Here is an 18862-nt window from a genome sequence, read left to right as displayed (position 1 = left end):
AACTACAGCTCCCAGCAGCACCCGCGCGAGGAGCGGCTTAAACCCGCCCCTGCTCCAATCCCATTGGTCATCGTGCTTACGACGCGTGCGGCGATTGGCTCCGGGCCACGCCCGTCAGCTGCGGGCGCGCTGGGCCGGTGATGGCGGGCGGGCGGCGGGCGGTGCTGGCGGCGCTGCTGGCGCTGGGCTCGGCGGTGCTGGCGCTGGCGGCCGCCGTCCTGCTCCGCGCCTTCGTCCTGCGAGCCCCGGCCGCGGTCCCGCGGCTCTGGGCGCGGAACGCCGGCAGCGCCGCCCTCAGCGCCGGCGAGCGGCGGGAGCTGAAGGAGGCGCTGCGAGGTGAGGGGGCCCGGCGCTGTGAGCCCCCCTCGCCCCGGGCCTGACTCCTCCTGAGGGGGGACCCGGGCACGGGGCGGGTGTGCAGGCGGCCGCTCCCCGGGTGCTTTCCCTGCAAGGAAGCGGGGGTTGGATGCCAGCAGGACTGAGGAAGGGATTGGAAATCTGTGCTGGGCGCTGCTGAGGCCACGCCTTGAGCGCCAGGTCCAGCTCTGGGCGCTGCGGTTCAGGAAGGGCTGGAGCGAGTCCAGGGAAGGGAATGGAGCATACTGAGGGAGCTGGGAAGGGTTGGGAGAATCCTGAGGAGTTGGGAAGGGTCTGGAGAGTCCTGAGGGAGCTGGGAAGGGTTTGGAGAGTCCTGAGGGGGCTCAGCCTGGAGCAAAGGAGGCTCAGGGAGAATTTCTGGCTCTGCACAACTCCTGACAGGAGGGGACAGCCGGGGGGATTTGGGATCTCATCCCAGGGAACAGGGACAGGAGGAGAGGGAACGGCCTCAGGCTGTGCTGGGGAGGCTCAGGTTGGACACCAGCAGGAATTTCCTCATGGGAAGGGTTGGAAGGGGCTGCCAGGGGGGTTTGGAGTGCCCATCCCTGGAGGTGGCACTGAGTGCTCAGGGTGGGGATTGGGCACAGCTGGGACTTGATGATCCCACAGGGATTTTCCAGCCTCAGGGATCCTGTGCTTCTCCTGAGCCAGCTCTCACCCTGTGTTGATTTTCTCTACTGTTTCCTGCTTGTACACAAAGAATTTTGCCAGACACCCATGAAGGCGTTTCCAGACATGCCTTTATCCACTGGATAAGTCACTGTCGGGATTTTCTCCCTTTCTTGTTCTTGCTCACCACTGCTGTGACCAGTCCTGGGCTGTTTGTGCTGTCTGACGTAGAAGATTTGAGGGGTTTAGCTCTCAGTAGGGCTGGCACTATGCAGGAAACCACAATCTGGCATCAAGTGATAAAACTCTGTGTGTAAACCTCATACCTTGCTGATTTGTAGGATTTATTGCCTAGCAAATCATGTTTGCATTCCTTTTTTAATGGGAAAACGAAGGCTCACAATAGATGTTTGTATTAATTCATGAATCACAAGACCTCAAAAGAATCTGTAACCTCTCCTGGCAGCTGCTGTTTGGAAAGGCAGCTGGGCTGAGTTACTCCCATGTGCTGCAGGACAGGGACTGGATGTTGGAGAGCCTGTTTAAATGACAGGGCAGACCAAAAGGGCCAACAAAAGCCCTGTCTGTTTATATAGGTTAATTTACAAAGCACTATGGAGGTGTAATAACCATCACAACCTGCTTAACTCTTGAGAAAGAGCCTTGGACTGCCAACCCAGCTGCCTGTTCAGCTGCCAGAGGAGCCTATGGCTCTGGGGAATCAGATCACCCAAGCCAGTTGCAGCTGCTCCTGGACAGTAGCATTTCTAAGGATGTCATTCAACACTTCAGCATGAAAAGTGGAGTCAAATTGTCTGGAGAGATACCTTGGCTGAGCTGTTAGGAAACGCTGTGGCTGCATGTGCACGGCCCAGCTGAAGCACATCAGTCTCCTTTTGATGGTGGCAGCTCTTGCTGTGCTGTGAAATAATGTTTAAAGCCTGGAAAAACGCTCAGGAGCATAAATGTACTTCCACTTTTGAAGGGCAGTTTGAGCTTTGTTTGGTTTTGGTGCTGAGTGATTTCTGTCCTGTGTTTCTTTGAAGGGGCCATTAAAATCCCAACTGTGTCCAGGTCTCCAGAGGATTTGAATACAACTGCCATGGCAGAATTTGGGAGTTACATTCAGAAAGGTACTGAACTGTCAGTCTTGGCAATCTCTGCTGCTCTATTTTCATTCTCATAAACAAATTGAAGAGCATGTATCATTCCTGAATATAAAGGAAGAGATTTTTATATTTTTCCTGAAGAAAGTCCTGTCAGAAATGTCACATGTATATCCCCTCTGCAGCAGTGGTTTGGGGGCATCATTGGCCCCCATAAGGTTCAAAAGACTTTTTGTAATGATGGTTTTTGGTCCTTGAGATAGCTAAATGCCACATAAAAAATAAAAGAGGATAACTGCTGCTGCTTCAACCTAATTTTTTGTCTCCATGCAAAAGAGCTGCAGCACTGTTGAACAAGAATTCTGCTTTTGTTTAGGAGAACTTCAAATCCCAAGTGAGATGGATTGGCAGAAGTGTGAGAACTTCTATTTTCTACTGTGGCCAGTCTTACTGACAGTCTAGCTACCTAGCTGACAACTATGGAATAATGCTAAAATTGGCCATTATTGTTAACTTTTTCTTTTACACGTGTCTTTAATTTTTTTTTTCCCTTAACAGTCTTCCCGGCTGTATTTTCTTCAAAGTTCATCCAACATGAAATTGTTGGGAAATACAGCCACCTGTTTACAGTTCAGGGCTCTGCCCCTGGCCTGCTGCCCTATATGCTGCTGGCACACATGGATGTGGTGCCTGCTCCCCCTGAGGGCTGGGATTTCCCTCCTTTCTCAGCTGCAGAGCACGGAGGTTTCATCTACGGACGAGGAACGCTGGATAACAAAAACTCTGCCGTTGTACGTGTGCTGGGTAATGTCCTTCCACAGAGATACAGCCTGGGAAAGGCACAGGGAGCAGCCCGTGCTCTTGGAACTCGCTCTGTTGTCTCTCTCTTACCCCTTTTTCTGGTAGGGATAAATTCCTAGTTTGGATCAATTCCAAGAAATTGATCCATTTTCCAAGTCCTGATCAATTTTCCAATTTCCAGATCAATTCCAAGTCCTGCAGTTTTCCTAAAGATGGATTAGAGTGACCACTGTTACTGAAGAAAAGAGGGTTAAAACTCATGAGGAATCAGGAGGATCATATTCACAGATGCAGATAAATTTGGTTAAATGCCATATTAAAGTTTTATGCCACAGGTGCCCATAGAATTTGTGGCTGCCCCATTCCTGGGAGTGTCCAAGGCCAGGTTGGAGCAGCCAGGGATAGTGGAAGTTTCCCTGCCTGTGGCACTGGATGAGCTGTAAGATCATTTCCATCCCAAACCATTCCATAATTCTCTGTCAAATTCTCTGTCAAACCAGGGATGGACCTTTTCGTTTTTCCAGGTGTCACAGGGGCACTGCAAGCCAAAACTGGCCCTTTGCAAAGGCTTGAGTTTCAAATTAAATCTGTTTATTTAATAGGATAGACAAACAACCCTGCAACTTTTGTGCAGCCTGCGGCAGAACAAAGAGGTGTTGTACTAAACACATTTGGGAGGAATGGATTCAGAAAAGATTGGGAGAGATTTCTCATGGGGAAAAGGTTGATTGAAAAATTAATAGGAAAAATGTCCCTTTGTGACTTTGATGATGACTTCCGTGGCAGCCCTGTATTTAGATTTGAACAGATTCACACAGAACACACTCCAAGAAAGTTTCAGGATCTTTAATCATCAATTTCAAAGCCTTGAAACTTTAAAGTTTAGGTTGGTGCTTCATTCTGCTGTGAACTGCACAAGTAACTTCACAAATTACCAAAACCAAAAAAAACCAGCAATTTGAAGTGAACATGGCAAAAAATGGGTGCTGACAATATAGAGGTGATACGTGAAAAATTAATTAATTTAAATTGGAAAAGAGATGGAATAATAGAGTAAATGTATTGTTTTTAATATATATATATATATATGTATATATATATTGCCACAGCAAATGGTAGATTTGATTTCTCATCCTTCAGATTAAGTTTCCTGTTCTGTTTCTGTCACCTTGGCACTTGTACAAAACACGCAGCCTGGATTTGGTGTCTCCAGACAGAGCCAGTCTGGGTGTGTGACAGGCACTGTAAGGGAACAGTGAATTCTTGCATAATTCTGGCTCTGGGGGGCTCCTTGTGCAGTTTGTCCCTGAACCAGCTGGACATGAAATCCAGAGCATTATTGATCTAAACCACCGTGGTGCCCTGATTTTTAAGATTTTTTAAAACTTTTTAAGTTTACATTTTGTTAGATAATTTTCTCACACAACTTTCTATAAACAACCTATTATTTTACATTCCTTCATAAGGGTAGAGAAACTTAATATACTAATAGTTTATCCAATATCTTTAGAGAGGTGACACATTGACTCTCCAATCCATTGTCACCTTTAAAAAAATAGAAATACTAAAATCAAAAAATAAACACTCTCTTTTTTCACCTTACAAATAACAATAACTCACATTGTACTTTCCCATATCCTATAGCAACACCACTGCAGTGTCTTTTCTAAGGAACGGGAATATCCTCAGTGGGAGCTGTAGGAATCAAAGCTTAGCTGTGGCTGTGAAAGCATCACAGTTCTGTTCCATCACACTGCATTCTGTTGCATTTATTCGGCTTTTCTTGCAGGGCATTCTGCAAGCTCTGGAGTTCCTGCTGAGGAGGAATTACAGACCCCGCCGCTCCTTCTATGTTGGCATTGGCCACGACGAGGAGGTATTTTCTTTCCTTTCCTTGAAACAACAACAGCCTGTTTGCATTGTTCCTCTAGGTAACAAGGCTTAATTTTGAAACATTGTTTAGCTGGAAAGTCTTTCCTGTTTTTCTTGGTGTAGTGGTGGGGAGATACTGTGTCAGGCCCCAGGTCACACTTCTGGACTGATTATTTGGCTTGGAGTGACATTCACTGAGGGTTTGGTGTGATGAGCAAAGGGAAAAGAACATTGGAGGGTGTCACTTCAAATTCTTTCCTGCAAGGAAGGTGCAGCAGGAATTCCATTTTGGAGACAAGAAAAGCTGGGTTGAGATCACATGGTTGTGCCAAATGTTCAGAAAGAACTGACCAGTATGTCCAGTGGTCCAGAGAAACAGGGGAGGTGGGTTTAGTTATGCACTGTCAAAATATAAAGACAAGGAATTTTAAATTGTTGAAATAAATAGGTCTGCAATTGCTAATCTGTGGAGTTTATAGCTCTGAGATATCAAAATGAAAGCAGCAGACAGCGACTCATCAGTGAGAGCACTTCTCATCATGGCTATAAATTAATCTGCTATCAGGCCATTAACAATCTCCAGTTAATTTTCCTGGAAGAATCTTTTATGATTGCTCTGCAGCTGTTCCCCAGGGGATTTCATGCACTCTTGGTGCTGTAGCCAACAGCAAGGTGCTTTCCAGTTTTCCTCCCAGTGTTCTGGCTGGATCTGATCAGTTCCTCTGCCTGGATTGCACAGGTGTCTGGGCTGAAGGGAGCAAGGAAAATTGCAGCTCTGCTGGAAGCCAGAGGAGTGAAACTCTCCTTCCTGCTGGATGAGGGCAGCGCGGTGCTGGATGGCATCATTGCAGGGGTGAAGAAGCCAGTGGCTATGTAAGAGTGACCACCAGAATGTGATTCATTTTCAGTCATTAATTAGTGATAAGTTACTTTGTTGATGTCCCTACAGAATGTTTTCAGGACGTGTGGCAGCGTTGGGGCTGCTGGAGCTGCAGCAGTGGCACAAGGTGCAAGGCAGGGACCTTCAGCCTCTGCCTGCTGTCCCTCACAGGCATGCTGACAGAGGCACAACGTTCCACTGAGCATTTTAATTCTGTGCTCTGGAGCTCTGCTCACTGCAGAGGCAGCCCAGCCGTGAGCCCTGCTGAGATCAAAACACTGTGTTAATGATTTGTTGTTGCTGCTTGAGTGCTTTTTATCATACTAAAACTATGCAGAGTAGTTATTTTTATCTACAGTCTGTGTGTGTGTGTGTGTGTGTATGTGTTTGGAATTACATTAGTCATTTATTTGTTAATTAATTAATTTATCATTGTGCAGGATTGCTGTCACAGAAAAAGGTTCAATGACACTGAACTTCACTGTGGAAAAAGAGCCAGGGCATTCATCCTTTCCTCCTAAGGAGACAAGTATTGGCATTCTGGCAGCAGCCATGTCCAGGTGAGAATTTCCCTGTCACCTGATGTCAAAAAACCTCCTGAATCACTGATATGTGACTTTTTAAATGTTTCTGTTTAGAGTCTTTTTCAAACTGCTGTTGTTCTTTGTAGCTCACTTTGAAGGGCAGAAATGAAACTCCCAGTCAGGGAACAATTGCCAGATGTCTGCAGAGTCTTTGCACTTCAGCTGTTCCAAGTGTCAGCCAATTCTTTAAAAGCAAGACAAGTGCTGTCTGCCCTAATTTACTCTGTAGCAACAGAGATTCCTTTGTTGGGGTGGCAGGATTTCTCTGGAATTTGTTCCAGCCCATCCCTGCTACCTCAGCTGGGAATTCTCCAAGCCAATGAACATGGAATAGAGTCATAATGTGACTGCAGGAATCTCTTTACATCTCTGTGTAGATACCAAATTGGCTAAGAAATACAAATTATAGAAAAACTGAGTATGTCCAGAAATGGTGGTATTTGTGTGCTATTTTTCTAGATTTCCATGCATTTATAGGAGCCAGTATTTGGGATTTTTTCAGCTGTTTCTCAAAGGAAATCTTTGCATGTGACTGGAACGCCCAGAAATCTGTGGAGCTGTGCTTGCACATTCACTTACCAGGAGAGCAGAGTGTGACTGCATCTCCAGTAACAGGGATACATTTCACAAATCAGATTCCTGACATCCTTCTGGAGCAATAACAGCCAGAGAGTTGCTTTTTAACCTTTTCAGTGTTGAAAACATTAACAATTTGTTTTGTAGGCTGGAGCAGAATCCCTTGCGCAATCTGTTTGGCTACGGCCCAGAGCTCATGACTATGGAGCACCTCGCAGCAGAGGTGAGGACAGAGGCAAGATTTCATCCCCAAATTTCTACAAGAGTAACCAAATGAAAAATTTAGAGCACAGCTGTGTAGAAAGCATAAAAAAAGCTGATTTTTCTCCCAGATTATTGTTCCTGCTGGAATTGTTTTGTCCATATTCAGGTGACTCCACTGTGCTCTTGACAAATTAAAACTTTCTGATTTGTGGTTTTGTTTCTTCCCTTTAGTTCAAGTTTCCTCTCAACATCATCATGAGCAATTTGTGGCTGTTCTCACCTATTGTCAGCAGGTAAGAAAAGAGATCCTTGATAAACATCCTCAGCCTCTCACCCTTAAAGGGTGAAGGCATTTCTAATCTTCCCAGGAAATCAGTTATTTTGTAGTTTAGATAATTCAGTGGTTTCCTGTTAATAACCACTTTCTTAATTGAATAAGCCATCATTCAGCTTATTGCCTGTGGAATTATGGTACTTGTTTTTTAGCAATATTCAACTTGCTAAAATTGTTTTTATTTGTTTCTATTTTTGTAGAGTGCTTGCCTGGAAACCTTCCACCAATGCCTTGATCCGAACCACCACTGCAGTCACCCTGTTCAATGCAGGAATCAAGGTGCTTTCATTTGGGTTTTTCTCCATTTAATTATGATGAGACAATTAGGATATTTAATTTCAACCTATTTTTATATCCAGTTCTAAGATCAGTGTGGGCTCTGTGTGGTGCCTCAGTCTCATTCTTACCTCAGATGTGGCTTGGATTTGGCTACAGTTGGAAATAATTTCCTTTCAGAAGTATCTGATCTTTGTCCACCACTGTTAATATTTCAGCATAGACAAGAAAATGTGGTTTCTGCATAATCCTACAAAGGCAATATTTGAAATTGTCCCAGTCACAAACACTTCCCTGACCCAGACATTTGCAGCACAGGTCTGGGGTTTGCCTGAAGTGTGTTAAATGTGCACCTTGGACTGAGAGATAACAGCAAGATCCTGCCCTGATAAGGAGGGGAACTGTCCAAAAATACTGGAGCCCTGGAAAACAAACAGGCTGTGTTTGGTCTGTGACTGAAAAGCATCACTGGACAGGAAAAGATGCAGTGGCTGAACAGTGACACGGAGTGGCCAGGAGGAAAGTGACACCCTGGTTCCTTGGGCTTTCTCCTGAAGATTACACATGTTTTTGTTTAACAAAGTTGTAAATAATCAGTCTGTAGATAAGAAGAGTTACGTGTTCAATAAAAATCTGTTGTTAAGTGACTTACATTTACCCAAATATGAAGCATGTAATGTGACAATGTGGTAAAGATATCACTTAAAAAAATTTCTCAGTATATACTGAAATTCTATACTGAAATTCTGTACTGAATTTCTATACTGAATTTCTATATGATACTGAACTTCTCAGTATAAGTTTTCTGAAGGTAGAGGGCTTAGCTCAATATAAAAACTACAGAAGTAACAACTAATTTCATGTCTCCTAATTTGATGAATATTTCTTTGTGTATTTATCTGCACTTTAGATAGGATTTGCAGTGTTTTAACACAGAAAGAGACATCACACTTGGTGGAAACAGTGCAGCACCTGAGGCCTGCAGTTGTTGGAGCAGTTCTGAGTTTTCAGTTGGCATTTTATTCTGGTTTTTCACTTCCTTTTAAACTTTGGCCATTCCTTTTTTCCAGGTGAATGTCATCCCTTCCTCTGCAAGAGCCACAGTGAATTTCAGGATCCACTCAGCTGAGACAGCTGCTGAGGTAGCCCTGCTCAGATTTCCTCAGCTTTTGTGCCACAGAGCACGTGGATCACCTGGGCTATGGAATGGCTTTGTGACCTGGGAGAGTTTGGGAATCAGACACCTCAGGAGGTCTGACAGGCCTGCCCGGCTGTGAAATGTTGTCAGTACAAAACCTCTTCCCTCCCCAAGCCTTTGCTGGAAGTTTCTTTCTCTGGAAGCTTTTTCTGGATTATTTGAATGCCATAATTTCCAAGAGCATCAGGTTGAGCTGTTCCAGGGCTGAAGCAGTTCAGGAGTCCCTTGGGACAGTGCTGTGCATCTGATTAAAAACTTCAGCTGAAGTATCAGCCATGCATGCAGAAGAGGCACTGACACACACTTTCAGCCTGTATTTGCAGCCACAACTGACAGTTCCCAGACAGATGTTTTCTGCACAGCTGAACATCTGCTGATGTCTCTAAGGGTTGCTTTCTCACTTCTCGTGCTGCTGTTGTCTCTGTGTTTCACCCACAGGTGCTGGAGGCAGTCAGGAACACCATTGCTGATGAGAGAGTGAAGATTGATGTGGTGGAGGCCTTTGACCCCCTGCCCATCAGTCCATGGGATGAGCAGACATTTGCAGTCCATATTTTTCAAAGAACCATCCTGGACACTTTCCCAGATGTTGACAGTGTAGTCCCAGGTGACAGCAGGCACATGATCATTATTGTTTCCTCCTCTGCTTTTCCCTCCCCCAGGACTCCTTGTTTCCATTTGCTGTGTGCTCCTCCACCCCAGCTGTTAACTGCTGGAAACAGCTGGTTTTTCCTCTTTTTATTCCGTTCCCTCTTTATGCTTTAAAAATTTTAGTGTTGTTTTTTAGTAGTGGAAGTAAAAAAGCAAACAGGAAGCTGACAGAAACAATGAGCCTTGAATTGGGCTCTCTGCACATACAAAGGGATCTCTTCAGGGAAGAAAGGAATTGTGAGGGAGAGGAGGAGGTCTTCTTGCTTTAGTTCTTCTTTTATTGTTTTCATAGCTGGCAGAGCCATTCCTGTTTTTCTGTATTGTTCCTTATGATCCCAGCCCCTTCCCTTTCTTGCAACTCCTTCCTAGCTCTGCAGTTGTTGGATTGAATCTTGAAGTTTTAATTTTTGGGGAGTCTGAGGCTGTTCTTAGGTTAAGTTGTGTGTTTAGCTCCTGCTCCTGAAGGAGAGAGTGTTCTCCAGCATGTGCCAATCAATGTTTCCAGTGATGCTTTTGGTGCAGGCAGTGCAGGACTGTTATCACTTGCTTTTCCTCTCTCCTGGGGAAAGGTGGGTCACTTTTTGGAGTTCAGTTGTTCCTCTCCTGCAGAACAAGCCTGAGGTTTGTTTTCCAGGCACATGCATTGGGAACACGGACAGCAGGCACTTCACCAACGTCACCAAGGCCATTTACAGGTTCAACCCTCTGCTCCTGAAACAGGATGATCTCCCCAGGTACTGAGCTCTGCTGGGCAGCTCTTGGGGTGGGCCCAGGGAAAGAGGAGATCCATGAGCAGAAGGAAACCCAGCCTTGTGTACCTTGGCCTCCCACACTGTCAGGCCACCCATTTCCTGCAGATTTGGGTGCTGGGAATGGAAATTACCCTTGTATATATTACCCTGGGACACTGTCAGCCCTGGCTCTTCCTTCCTTCAAATGCAGGCAGGACCCATTCAGGTGTTTGATTCTGTGGTGCTGAGTGGATCTTTTGTGTGCTGCAGCAGTGTGAGAGGTGTTGTTGTGGTAGTTGGCCTTGTCCTGCAGATTTATCCACCTATTTGGACACTTGCCACCATGAATTGCTTTGAAATTTCCTGAAATTATGTGATAACAACATCATCATGCAAGGGATTGTTTGCTTATTTAGATTTCTCATTTTATTGAGGTGCAGACGATGCAGGAGTTGAGTGTTTTGCCTCTACAGGAATGGCCAAGAAATGGGCCATTGGGATTGTTTCAAGATTAGATTTTTAGATGTTTTCCAGCCTTAGCTGTTGGGCTCTGAGCCTTTGAATCAGTACATTTGGGTTGGTTACAGTGCAGTTTTTGGTCTGTATTGCTGTGCTTTTCTGTTGTGCACTACTTTATGAAGTCAGCAGCCAAACAGGGTGCTGGGTTTGTGCAATTGGGTCAGAAAGTCCCCCTGGACTGAAAAATGTCCTTTTTCTTTCAGGATCCATGGGTTGAATGAGAGAATCTCCATTGAGAATTATGAGAAACAGGTGGAATTCCTCTTTCAGCTGATCAAGAACTGTGACATTGAGACACTTCCAGAGCCCCACGCCAACTCCCACGAGCTCTGAGAGACTTCTGGGAAGAGCAGCTGCAGGTGGATTCTGGGACAGGGGGCTGAAGATGCACTTGTGTATTGAGCTAGAGCTGAAATTTGGGGGTTTTTAATATTGTGGTTTCCATACAGATGGGAAAAGTGCTGGTTGTGTGATAGGAACCTGGCCAAACCCAACAAATAACCCCGAATCCTGCTCTCTGTGGTCTGATGTGCAGCCATTAATCTGACATTAATTTTTTTTCAGCACTTTAAGCCTCTGAAATGGGTAATCACTAAAAATCTAAGCTATAATCAGCAGTCACTCACCAGTGGAAGGTGACTCAGCCTGTGTGCTTCTGACAAACTCCTTTTTTATGGTGAATGGCTCTTTCTCAGGTGAGGACTCTGCCAGGAGCTCACGGGGAGGGTTTGTGGCTTGGTGAAAGGGTTCCTGTCACTGGTACAGCCACACTGAGAGCTTCTTGCACTGCTGCTGGGCACTGCTGCTTCCCAGGGGATTCTCCCAGGGGATGCTGTCACCAGCATCCATGGTACTCTGAGCCAGGGTCAGTGCTCACCCCCATGGCTGCACTGATTTCTGACTCTATTTTCAGGTACTCCAGAGCTTCCATGTTGTTGTAACTGAAGAGGTGCTGAAAACTTTCCTTCCCATCATTTTAGTGTTTTTATTTTCCCTCCCTGACACACGGTGTGGCTCAGGGTCTGACTGGGTGTCAGAAGAAGGGATTGCAGCTTTAAATAAGGAATTAAATCCCTGTTGTCTGCTCGTGTCTTTTCCCACTGAATCACTTTATGCTTCTCCTTTGTTTTTCTGAGAACTTGGTTGTGAAAGATATGAAGCCCTTCAGTTCTCCCAGTTCAGAGGGATTGGAGGTTTGTTCCCTCACTGCCAGTACAAGCAATTTCCACTTTCCTGCTCAGTTTTTTGGGAATCCTGGGGAAGGCAGGCCATGGATGTTAACTCTGCTTCATCTTGCACTTCTTGCCTACCTATAACAGCACTCAAGGGTTCAGCATTCTTTTGGCCTTGACAGTTGGGGTTACCAGTATTAATTAGAAAAATAATTTATTTACTCAGTTAATTAAATTAATTCTATCAATAAATAGTTAGCCAAAAAAAAAGCCTGAAAGCTGCTGTGTGACAGTGGCAGTGTCTGTGCTGCAGGGACCAGTGCAGCACCTCTTGCTGCACAGATGTGTCTGTTTTTCAGAGCTTGAATTATGCACTGGGATGGGTGGATGTTCTGCTCTAAATTCATACTGTGAAATGTGCTGGAATGTAGAGGAAATACCCTGAAATGTATCCTGAAAAACACTGATGGAACTGTGATTCCAATTCTTTCCGTTCACCGTTCTCTTATTTATTTGTAGTCTGATCTTATCACTGTGCCCAGAGGGCTCCAACTGTATCACTGAGTAATTGAAACAAAACTGACAGTTTCATCTAATAAAATGAGGAATGTGAATTCTTTTCTGGTGATTATTTAGTCTTTTTATGTAGCTGTGTAATTGCAGTGAAGTAATTTCCACACCTGAGCAGTCCATAAAGTTTCCATCAAAACAAACCCACCTATTTTCCAGCCAGCTTTAATCTTTGCTCCCTTTTCTACACAAAATCAGCTCACCCTGGCCAGGCATTGTTGGGCAGTAAATAGTTTGCATCTTTTCTGGTTTGCTGCACTCTGTGATTTGTTCAGCCACGTGTCTGTGGCTCTTTTGTGGAGGTGTCACTGCTCCTGTGAGCTCCTGTGTGCAGGCACAGCAAAAGTGATGTGTCAGGGCACAGCACTGAATGGGACCCAGCCCTGGCAGTGGGAGGTGCAGAGAAGGATTTGTCGTTGTTTTTTCTCTGGCAAATCTCTGTCAGACTGAGTTTAAAGCCTTTGCTTTGGCTGTGGCTGTATGATGGTTGTGCTGGCAGTCAGAGGGACTGGAAAAATGGGAAAATGGGGAGAAAATGGAAAAAAAAATCTCATGAGAGAGCACAGGTTGTGAAAGTCCTGACATGGGTCACACTGTTGTGGTGTGAAAGGATGGATTTCTTGCCTGTTGTACCAGAAAATGTATCCTAAAGACATAAAATATCCTTTATATTCTGTAATCTTCCCCCATCCAAAATCCCCTCACCTCTGTTCTGGTGAGGATTGTTTCTTTAAAGGACGAAGATGCATTTTGCTGCTGAAGGAAGCGTGAAGGGCAGGGGGTGCTGGGAAGGCAGGGCTGGGTTTGGCAGCTCCTGTGTGAACGTGTGCTGTGAGATTTGCTGGGGCAGCTCCTTGCAGAGCTCATTAAGTGCAGCTCATCAGCCAGGCCTGGGACCTTGCAGTGCCTCTGCACTGGGGACGTGCTCAGCAGAGCTTTGCTGCAACCTCAGGGGCCACCAGAGTGCTTTAAACAGAGCCTGTCCTGCAGGATCCACCGGGCAAACACCACGTTCCCATCCTTACCCATTTTCCCAGTCCCTTCTGATGATTATCCCTGATTTTCCATGAGGCAGCTTTGCCTTTGTGCTTTAAGCCTCTTTATTTTATCACATTTGCTGGCAGGTCGTGGCTGTGTGACACAGCTCCAGGGAGGCACTCAGTGTTTGGTGTCTGCACACACCTCCTGACTGAACAGATCCCTTGCACCCCATTTCACCTTGCAGATGTTTCTGAAAACATCTTTTCCTAAGTGGGGTGTGAAATTCCCATAAATAATAACAACAATATGAATGATGCCTTTTCTGTTGAGATCACTTCCGAGCTTGCATGGTGTGAGCAGTTACTGGAGAGTGCCAAGCACATGTGAAAACACAGATTAATGATTCCAGGAGCTATTCTTTTTGTGTTGCAGTGAGTCACTGTGCCTCGAGCAGGGAGAGCAATTACCTCTGACTCAGAAGAGGAAGGAAGAGCCTGATTTTCTGCTCTGAATTCAGGTAACTCAGTCATATTGACAGATATGGTTGGAGCAGTGTGTCAGCCCGATTCCAATTGTCTTACATCCATAGCAAGTTCTTTTTTCCCCAAGTCTACAGCGTTGATGTTCCTGTGCCAGCAGTGACTCCAGGTGAGCTGTGTGCTGTGTCAGGCTGCTGTGTTCCAGCTGAGCTGGGCCTGCTGCACCCTGGGGAAAAGAAAAGGTCACATCCCACACCTGCATTTTCTAAAGAAAGCTCTGTTGCTGGGCTCTCTTTAACAGAACTTGGTTTATTTTCAGCCCCAAGTGGCCGTGGGGAGCTCAGGCTCAGAGCTGGAGGAACGAGGTGTTTACAGAGTTGTTTCCTCCAGCTTTGCATTTGACACTTGGATTTTTGGGTCCTCTTTTGCAGTTTCATTGGATATTCCATGGAGCTGCTGAAATCCATTTTCTCCAGCAGGTGCTGTGAAAATTTCTCAGTCTCAGTGGAGGGAGACATCCACTGAGAGAGCCTGGAGGCTGCTCAGCCACAGCCTGGGTGCCCTTTGCTGTGAGAGAGGAGCATTCCTCACCTGCAGCTCAGCCTGTGACCCTGAATTCTCTGGTTTTCACTGCTCTTTCTGCTGCTGCTTGAACCCTGCACAAATTCTTGCCAATCCCTTCAGTCCTTGCTAGTGCTCTGGAACTTTTACAGAATTTTTGTCCCTTCACTCCTGAATTCAGGCTCTTGAATTGTGAAAAATGCCAATCACTTGTTTTTTTTTTTTAAATTTTAAAAGTTTAATAATAATAAAATGGTTATAAAAATAATAATACAATTAGAGTAATAAAGTTTAGAGTTAGGACAATTACAAGACAATAAAAAGCAAAGAATTGCAGATGTCTGGATGCTCTTGGACACTAAGTCACAGAAAGCATGGCTTGTGAACAAAGGAATCACCTTTAAAACAATACATTGTTGTTTATTCCTACATCCTTCATGGTTATGCATACATTCTATTTAAAACAAGAAACTCTGACTGTTGTATGTCAGCTGTTTCCTTTAATCCCCTGGCATCTTCGAGTCTGAGCAAGGCCTGAAGAAATTATTTTCTTCTGATAAGAAGCCATAAATTCCTCTCCTTTGGAAGATTTAGGTGTTCCTCGAAGCGAGTATCTCCTTCCTAAAAAGAAAACTCCCCTACATACATAGTCTCTATTTTAACATTATGTTGGAACCTAAAACTATATTTAACACACTACTTAAGAGAATTAATACAGTATCACTTTCTAACATTACACATATAATATTAATTGTAATAGTTGCAAAAAGCCAATCATAAAAATATGCATTTTCCACATGACTCAACCCTTTAGAGATGTGCTGCCGTGAGGTCTCTGCAGCACTGGCAGCTCTGTGCCACCATCTCGGGGCCTGTGGTGGTGCAGAAGTGCTGCCAGGGTGCCGAAGCCCACCCTAGGTCTGGGGTGGCTTCATGTGGTGGAAAAACTTCTCCTCCAGCCCGTGTTTCCAAGAAAGGCTCAGCAGTCTCTGTTGTTGGTCTCAAGGCAGTTTATTGCAAGTTATCTAAAAGATTTTCTCCTGGGGCTGCTGTGGTTTGCTCACAGCTCAGGCAGAGGCACACACACACCCTGACATCCTCTCTGACCCCGACTGCTTCTTCTCTCCCACCAGGGCTGCTGCTGTCTTTTATATGGTACATTACGTGTTACATGCTTACAGTTTTCCCCAATGCCTATTACCTATATTAAATGGTGATTTTCTATCTTTTATATGTACATTACCTGTTACATGGTTACAGTTTTTCCCAATGCCTATTACCTATATTAAATGGTGATTTTCTATCTTTTATATGGTACATTACGTGTTACATGTTTACAGTTTTCCCCAATGCCTATTACCTATATTAAATGGTGATTTTCTACTCTAAACCAATCTGTGAGTGCCAACATCACCAAGAACATGGAGGTGAGGAAGGAGAAAGAGGGAGGACAGGGCAGGCCCAGATCCCAAATCCATCTTAAACCCTCTGACCCCCATGTACAAAACCAAACCCCCCTGTACAGCACTCAAAAATTCTTCCCTCTACTTTGTGACTAATTCTACTCTAATATCTAAACTTTTGTGACTCCTTGTTCTTCCTGCAAGGTTGGTAACTCATTCCATGGCTCAAACCCAAAATCACAGCTGTTTCCAGCTGTGCCAGGGTCTCAAATGCTTCTGACCGGGGCCTGGAACCTCCAAAAATGTCTGAGGGACGTTTTGGGTTCCCAAAAACAGCAGCAGGGGCTGCTTTGGTGGCTGAGCAGCTCGGGGGGGGCTCTGTGACCCTGCAGCAGGGGCTTGGCTCGGCTGCAGCTCCCGCAGCTTCCCGGGGCAGCGGGAGGCAGAGATAAAGGCTGGGGAAGGGAGGGCCCTGCTCCCTGCAGATCCCTCTGCTGATTGCAGAGCTGAGCTCAGAGCGGTGGTGGGGGGCCCAGAGGAAGCTGCAGTCACTCCTCAGCAGGAAGGAAAATCACCACATGGAAGGGTGGTTAGAGCAGGGGGCAGGGGACAAAGGGAAAATGCTCTCTGGCACTCAGGGATTTGCCATGGGGTTGGTCACGGGGCAGGGGGTCTTACAAGTGACATTTGAACCACGCAGTTTTTCCTAGGATCCCTCTTTGAATTTATGTTTTTAACCCAGCACAATGGTGTGGTTTATTGCAGCCCTGTAAATACTCAGATCGCTTGAACATCGTGCCTGTCTTTGCACTACAGAGATGATCCCGTGGAGTGGGAGTTCAGATATTCTGGAGCTGATATCCTTGCACTTGCATTTTTAAAGTTGGTACTGCAGGACTGCCTTGTTGTATGTAAACATGTTAATCCAAAATCCTCTTTGGGATTTTGGGAAGTGAGAGGGTCTTTATGGAGCAGGAAATAGGGGAGAATTAAGAGATTATTGTGTTTTTTTCATCATCAGTCTCTGGTCTGGCCAGCCTTGTGGTATCAGTGTTTTCTTCAGCCTAATTCTGACTATAAATGAATTCCCTCCCAGCCCATAACTGGAACAAAGCTGACATGTGAGGCACATCCCCAGTGGCTCCATGTCAGGTGTCCCTGTCCCTGCTGCCCCACCGGATCCGCTGACCTTGTGGAGCACAGGAAAGCCAGGCCCAGGTGCTCTCACGTGGCCACCAGCCCCAGGGAGGGACCTGCCAGGGGCTGCCCTGTGTTTGTCACAGCACGTGGGGACACAGGAACACAGCTGGGACCTTGGAAAAAAGGATGGACATGGGTTTGTTTGCTTCCAGGCTGGCAAAACAGAACTTCCTGGATCTGCATTTCTCCCCCAGCTCAGGGCCAGCTGCTGACGTTTTGCCTGCCCTCGTGAGCTGCTGGTGCCCTGCAGTGACATCTGAAAGGGCAAATCCTGTTCTGTAACCTGCTCAGGTTTGTTTTCCTGCTGAGATTCCTGCTTGCAAGGAATTAAGAGCCCTGTTCCCTCCGGATCCTCGCTGAGGAGCAGCTGGAGCTCCATTGAGGTTGTGACAGGCAGTGGTGGAGCCAGGACAGGGAGCAAAGGCACTTCTCAGGGCACTGACATTTCTACATCAGGATTTTTTGAGTGACTTTGGCCAAACCCTTTTACCCTGCTGGATTCTCCTGCAAATCCCTGAGGCCATTCCTGAGTGCTGGCCCAGAGCTGGGCAGTTCAGCAGTGCCAGAATCACATGGGCACCACATTCCACGAGACATTCCATGATCCAGCACGGCTCAGTGGTCAACTCCTTCCTTTCCAAACATTTTTTGTTGCCTTTGCTACCTGCTCCCTGCAATTGGAAACCAAATTTCCTGCCCTTTCATCCTCTGCTTTTTTGATGTCAGCCTCGCTGGGGGGAGTTTTATCTATTTCTGTTTTCTTGTCTCAGGCAGCTTTTGTCCCCACACTTCCACTTCCTGAGCCTGCAGCTGGGGAGCAGCGAGGTCACATTTGGGTGCACGTGGTTTTTGGGGAGGTGAGGGAAGAATGGAAGCTCCATCCCGGGGGAGGGATGGATTTTCTGAGTTAGGAAGGAAAGATGAAGGTGGAAGCAGAGCCTTGCAGCCAGGTTTGTTTGGACAAAGGAGAATGGAGGCTGGGCTGGAGGCAGGGTTTGGAACTCCAGCCACAGCTGGAGCATGGAAGTGGCTGTGGCTGGAGTTGTGTCTCTGGATGTCTCAAGTTTTCCATGAGGTTTCTTTGCTGGTGGAGGTCCTGAGGATGAGTGAAATGACCTCGAAGGCTCCTCATGCCTTGAAATCCCAGAATCCCAGGATGGTTTGGGTTGGAAGGGACTTTACACTCATCTGTCCTACCCCTGCCATGGCAAGGACACCTTCCACTGTCCCAGGCTGCTCCCAGCCCCATCCAGCCTGGCCTTGGGCACTGCCAGGGACCCAGGGCAGCCCCAGCTGCTCTGGGCACCTGTGCCAGGGCGTGCCCACCCTCTCAGGGAAGAATTCCTTCCCAATATCCCATCTATCCCTGTCCTCTGGCAGTGGGAGGCCAGTCCTGTCACTCTCTGCCCTATAAAAATTCCCTTTCTCAGGGCTGCTCTCTCTAATCATCTGTCCTGTTCTGCTCCACAGGTTCCTGTCATCTTCTTCTCCAAAAGCACCAAATACTCCAGGAGAACATTTCTCCTCCAGGAGAACACCTGGCTGTGCCCGGCTTTGACAGGAGCAGACAGAACTGAAGCAGCAGAGCCCAGAGCTGTGGGGCACAATGGATCCACAATGGATCCCTGCCCAGGACTCCTTCAACTTCCTTAAGGAATGAAGTCAGCAGCTCCAGGCATGTCTGGATCCCTGGATCCATGTGGGAATGTGGCTCCCTGTGGCAATCCAGGGCATCCCTCTGGCTGCCCTGGGACCCTGGCAGGGGTCAGGAACCCCC

General features: G+C 46.4%; 1 protein-coding gene across 2 annotated transcripts; it reads left to right on the top strand.

The window, feature by feature from the left end:
• Positions 1 to 126: 126 nt before the first annotated feature.
• Positions 127 to 12505, top strand: PM20D1 (peptidase M20 domain containing 1). 2 transcript variants are annotated; one of them, XM_085561355.1, is made up of 13 exons: positions 127 to 336; positions 2034 to 2120; positions 2823 to 2884; positions 4684 to 4770; positions 5506 to 5639; positions 6087 to 6206; positions 6954 to 7029; positions 7242 to 7303; positions 7545 to 7623; positions 8691 to 8762; positions 9257 to 9425; positions 10104 to 10203; positions 10923 to 12505. In XM_085561355.1, the coding sequence occupies exons 1-13, from the start codon at positions 141 to 143 to the stop codon at positions 11050 to 11052; spliced, it is 1374 nt and encodes a 457-aa protein (XP_085417481.1). In that variant the 5' UTR covers positions 127 to 140; the 3' UTR covers positions 11053 to 12505. The 2 variants fall into 2 exon arrangements, with proteins under 2 accessions (XP_085417481.1, XP_021390993.1); XM_021535318.3 differs by having other exon boundaries at positions 2652 to 2884.
• The last annotated feature ends 6357 nt before the right edge of the window (positions 12506 to 18862 follow it).

Source organism: Lonchura striata, chromosome 26, assembly GCF_050655825.1.
Source record: "Lonchura striata isolate lonStrDom1 chromosome 26, ASM5065582v1, whole genome shotgun sequence".
Lineage (NCBI taxonomy): Eukaryota > Metazoa > Chordata > Aves > Passeriformes > Estrildidae > Lonchura > Lonchura striata.
Note: the sequence above shows the minus strand (reverse complement) of the source record. Positions and strands in the feature narration are given on the sequence as shown.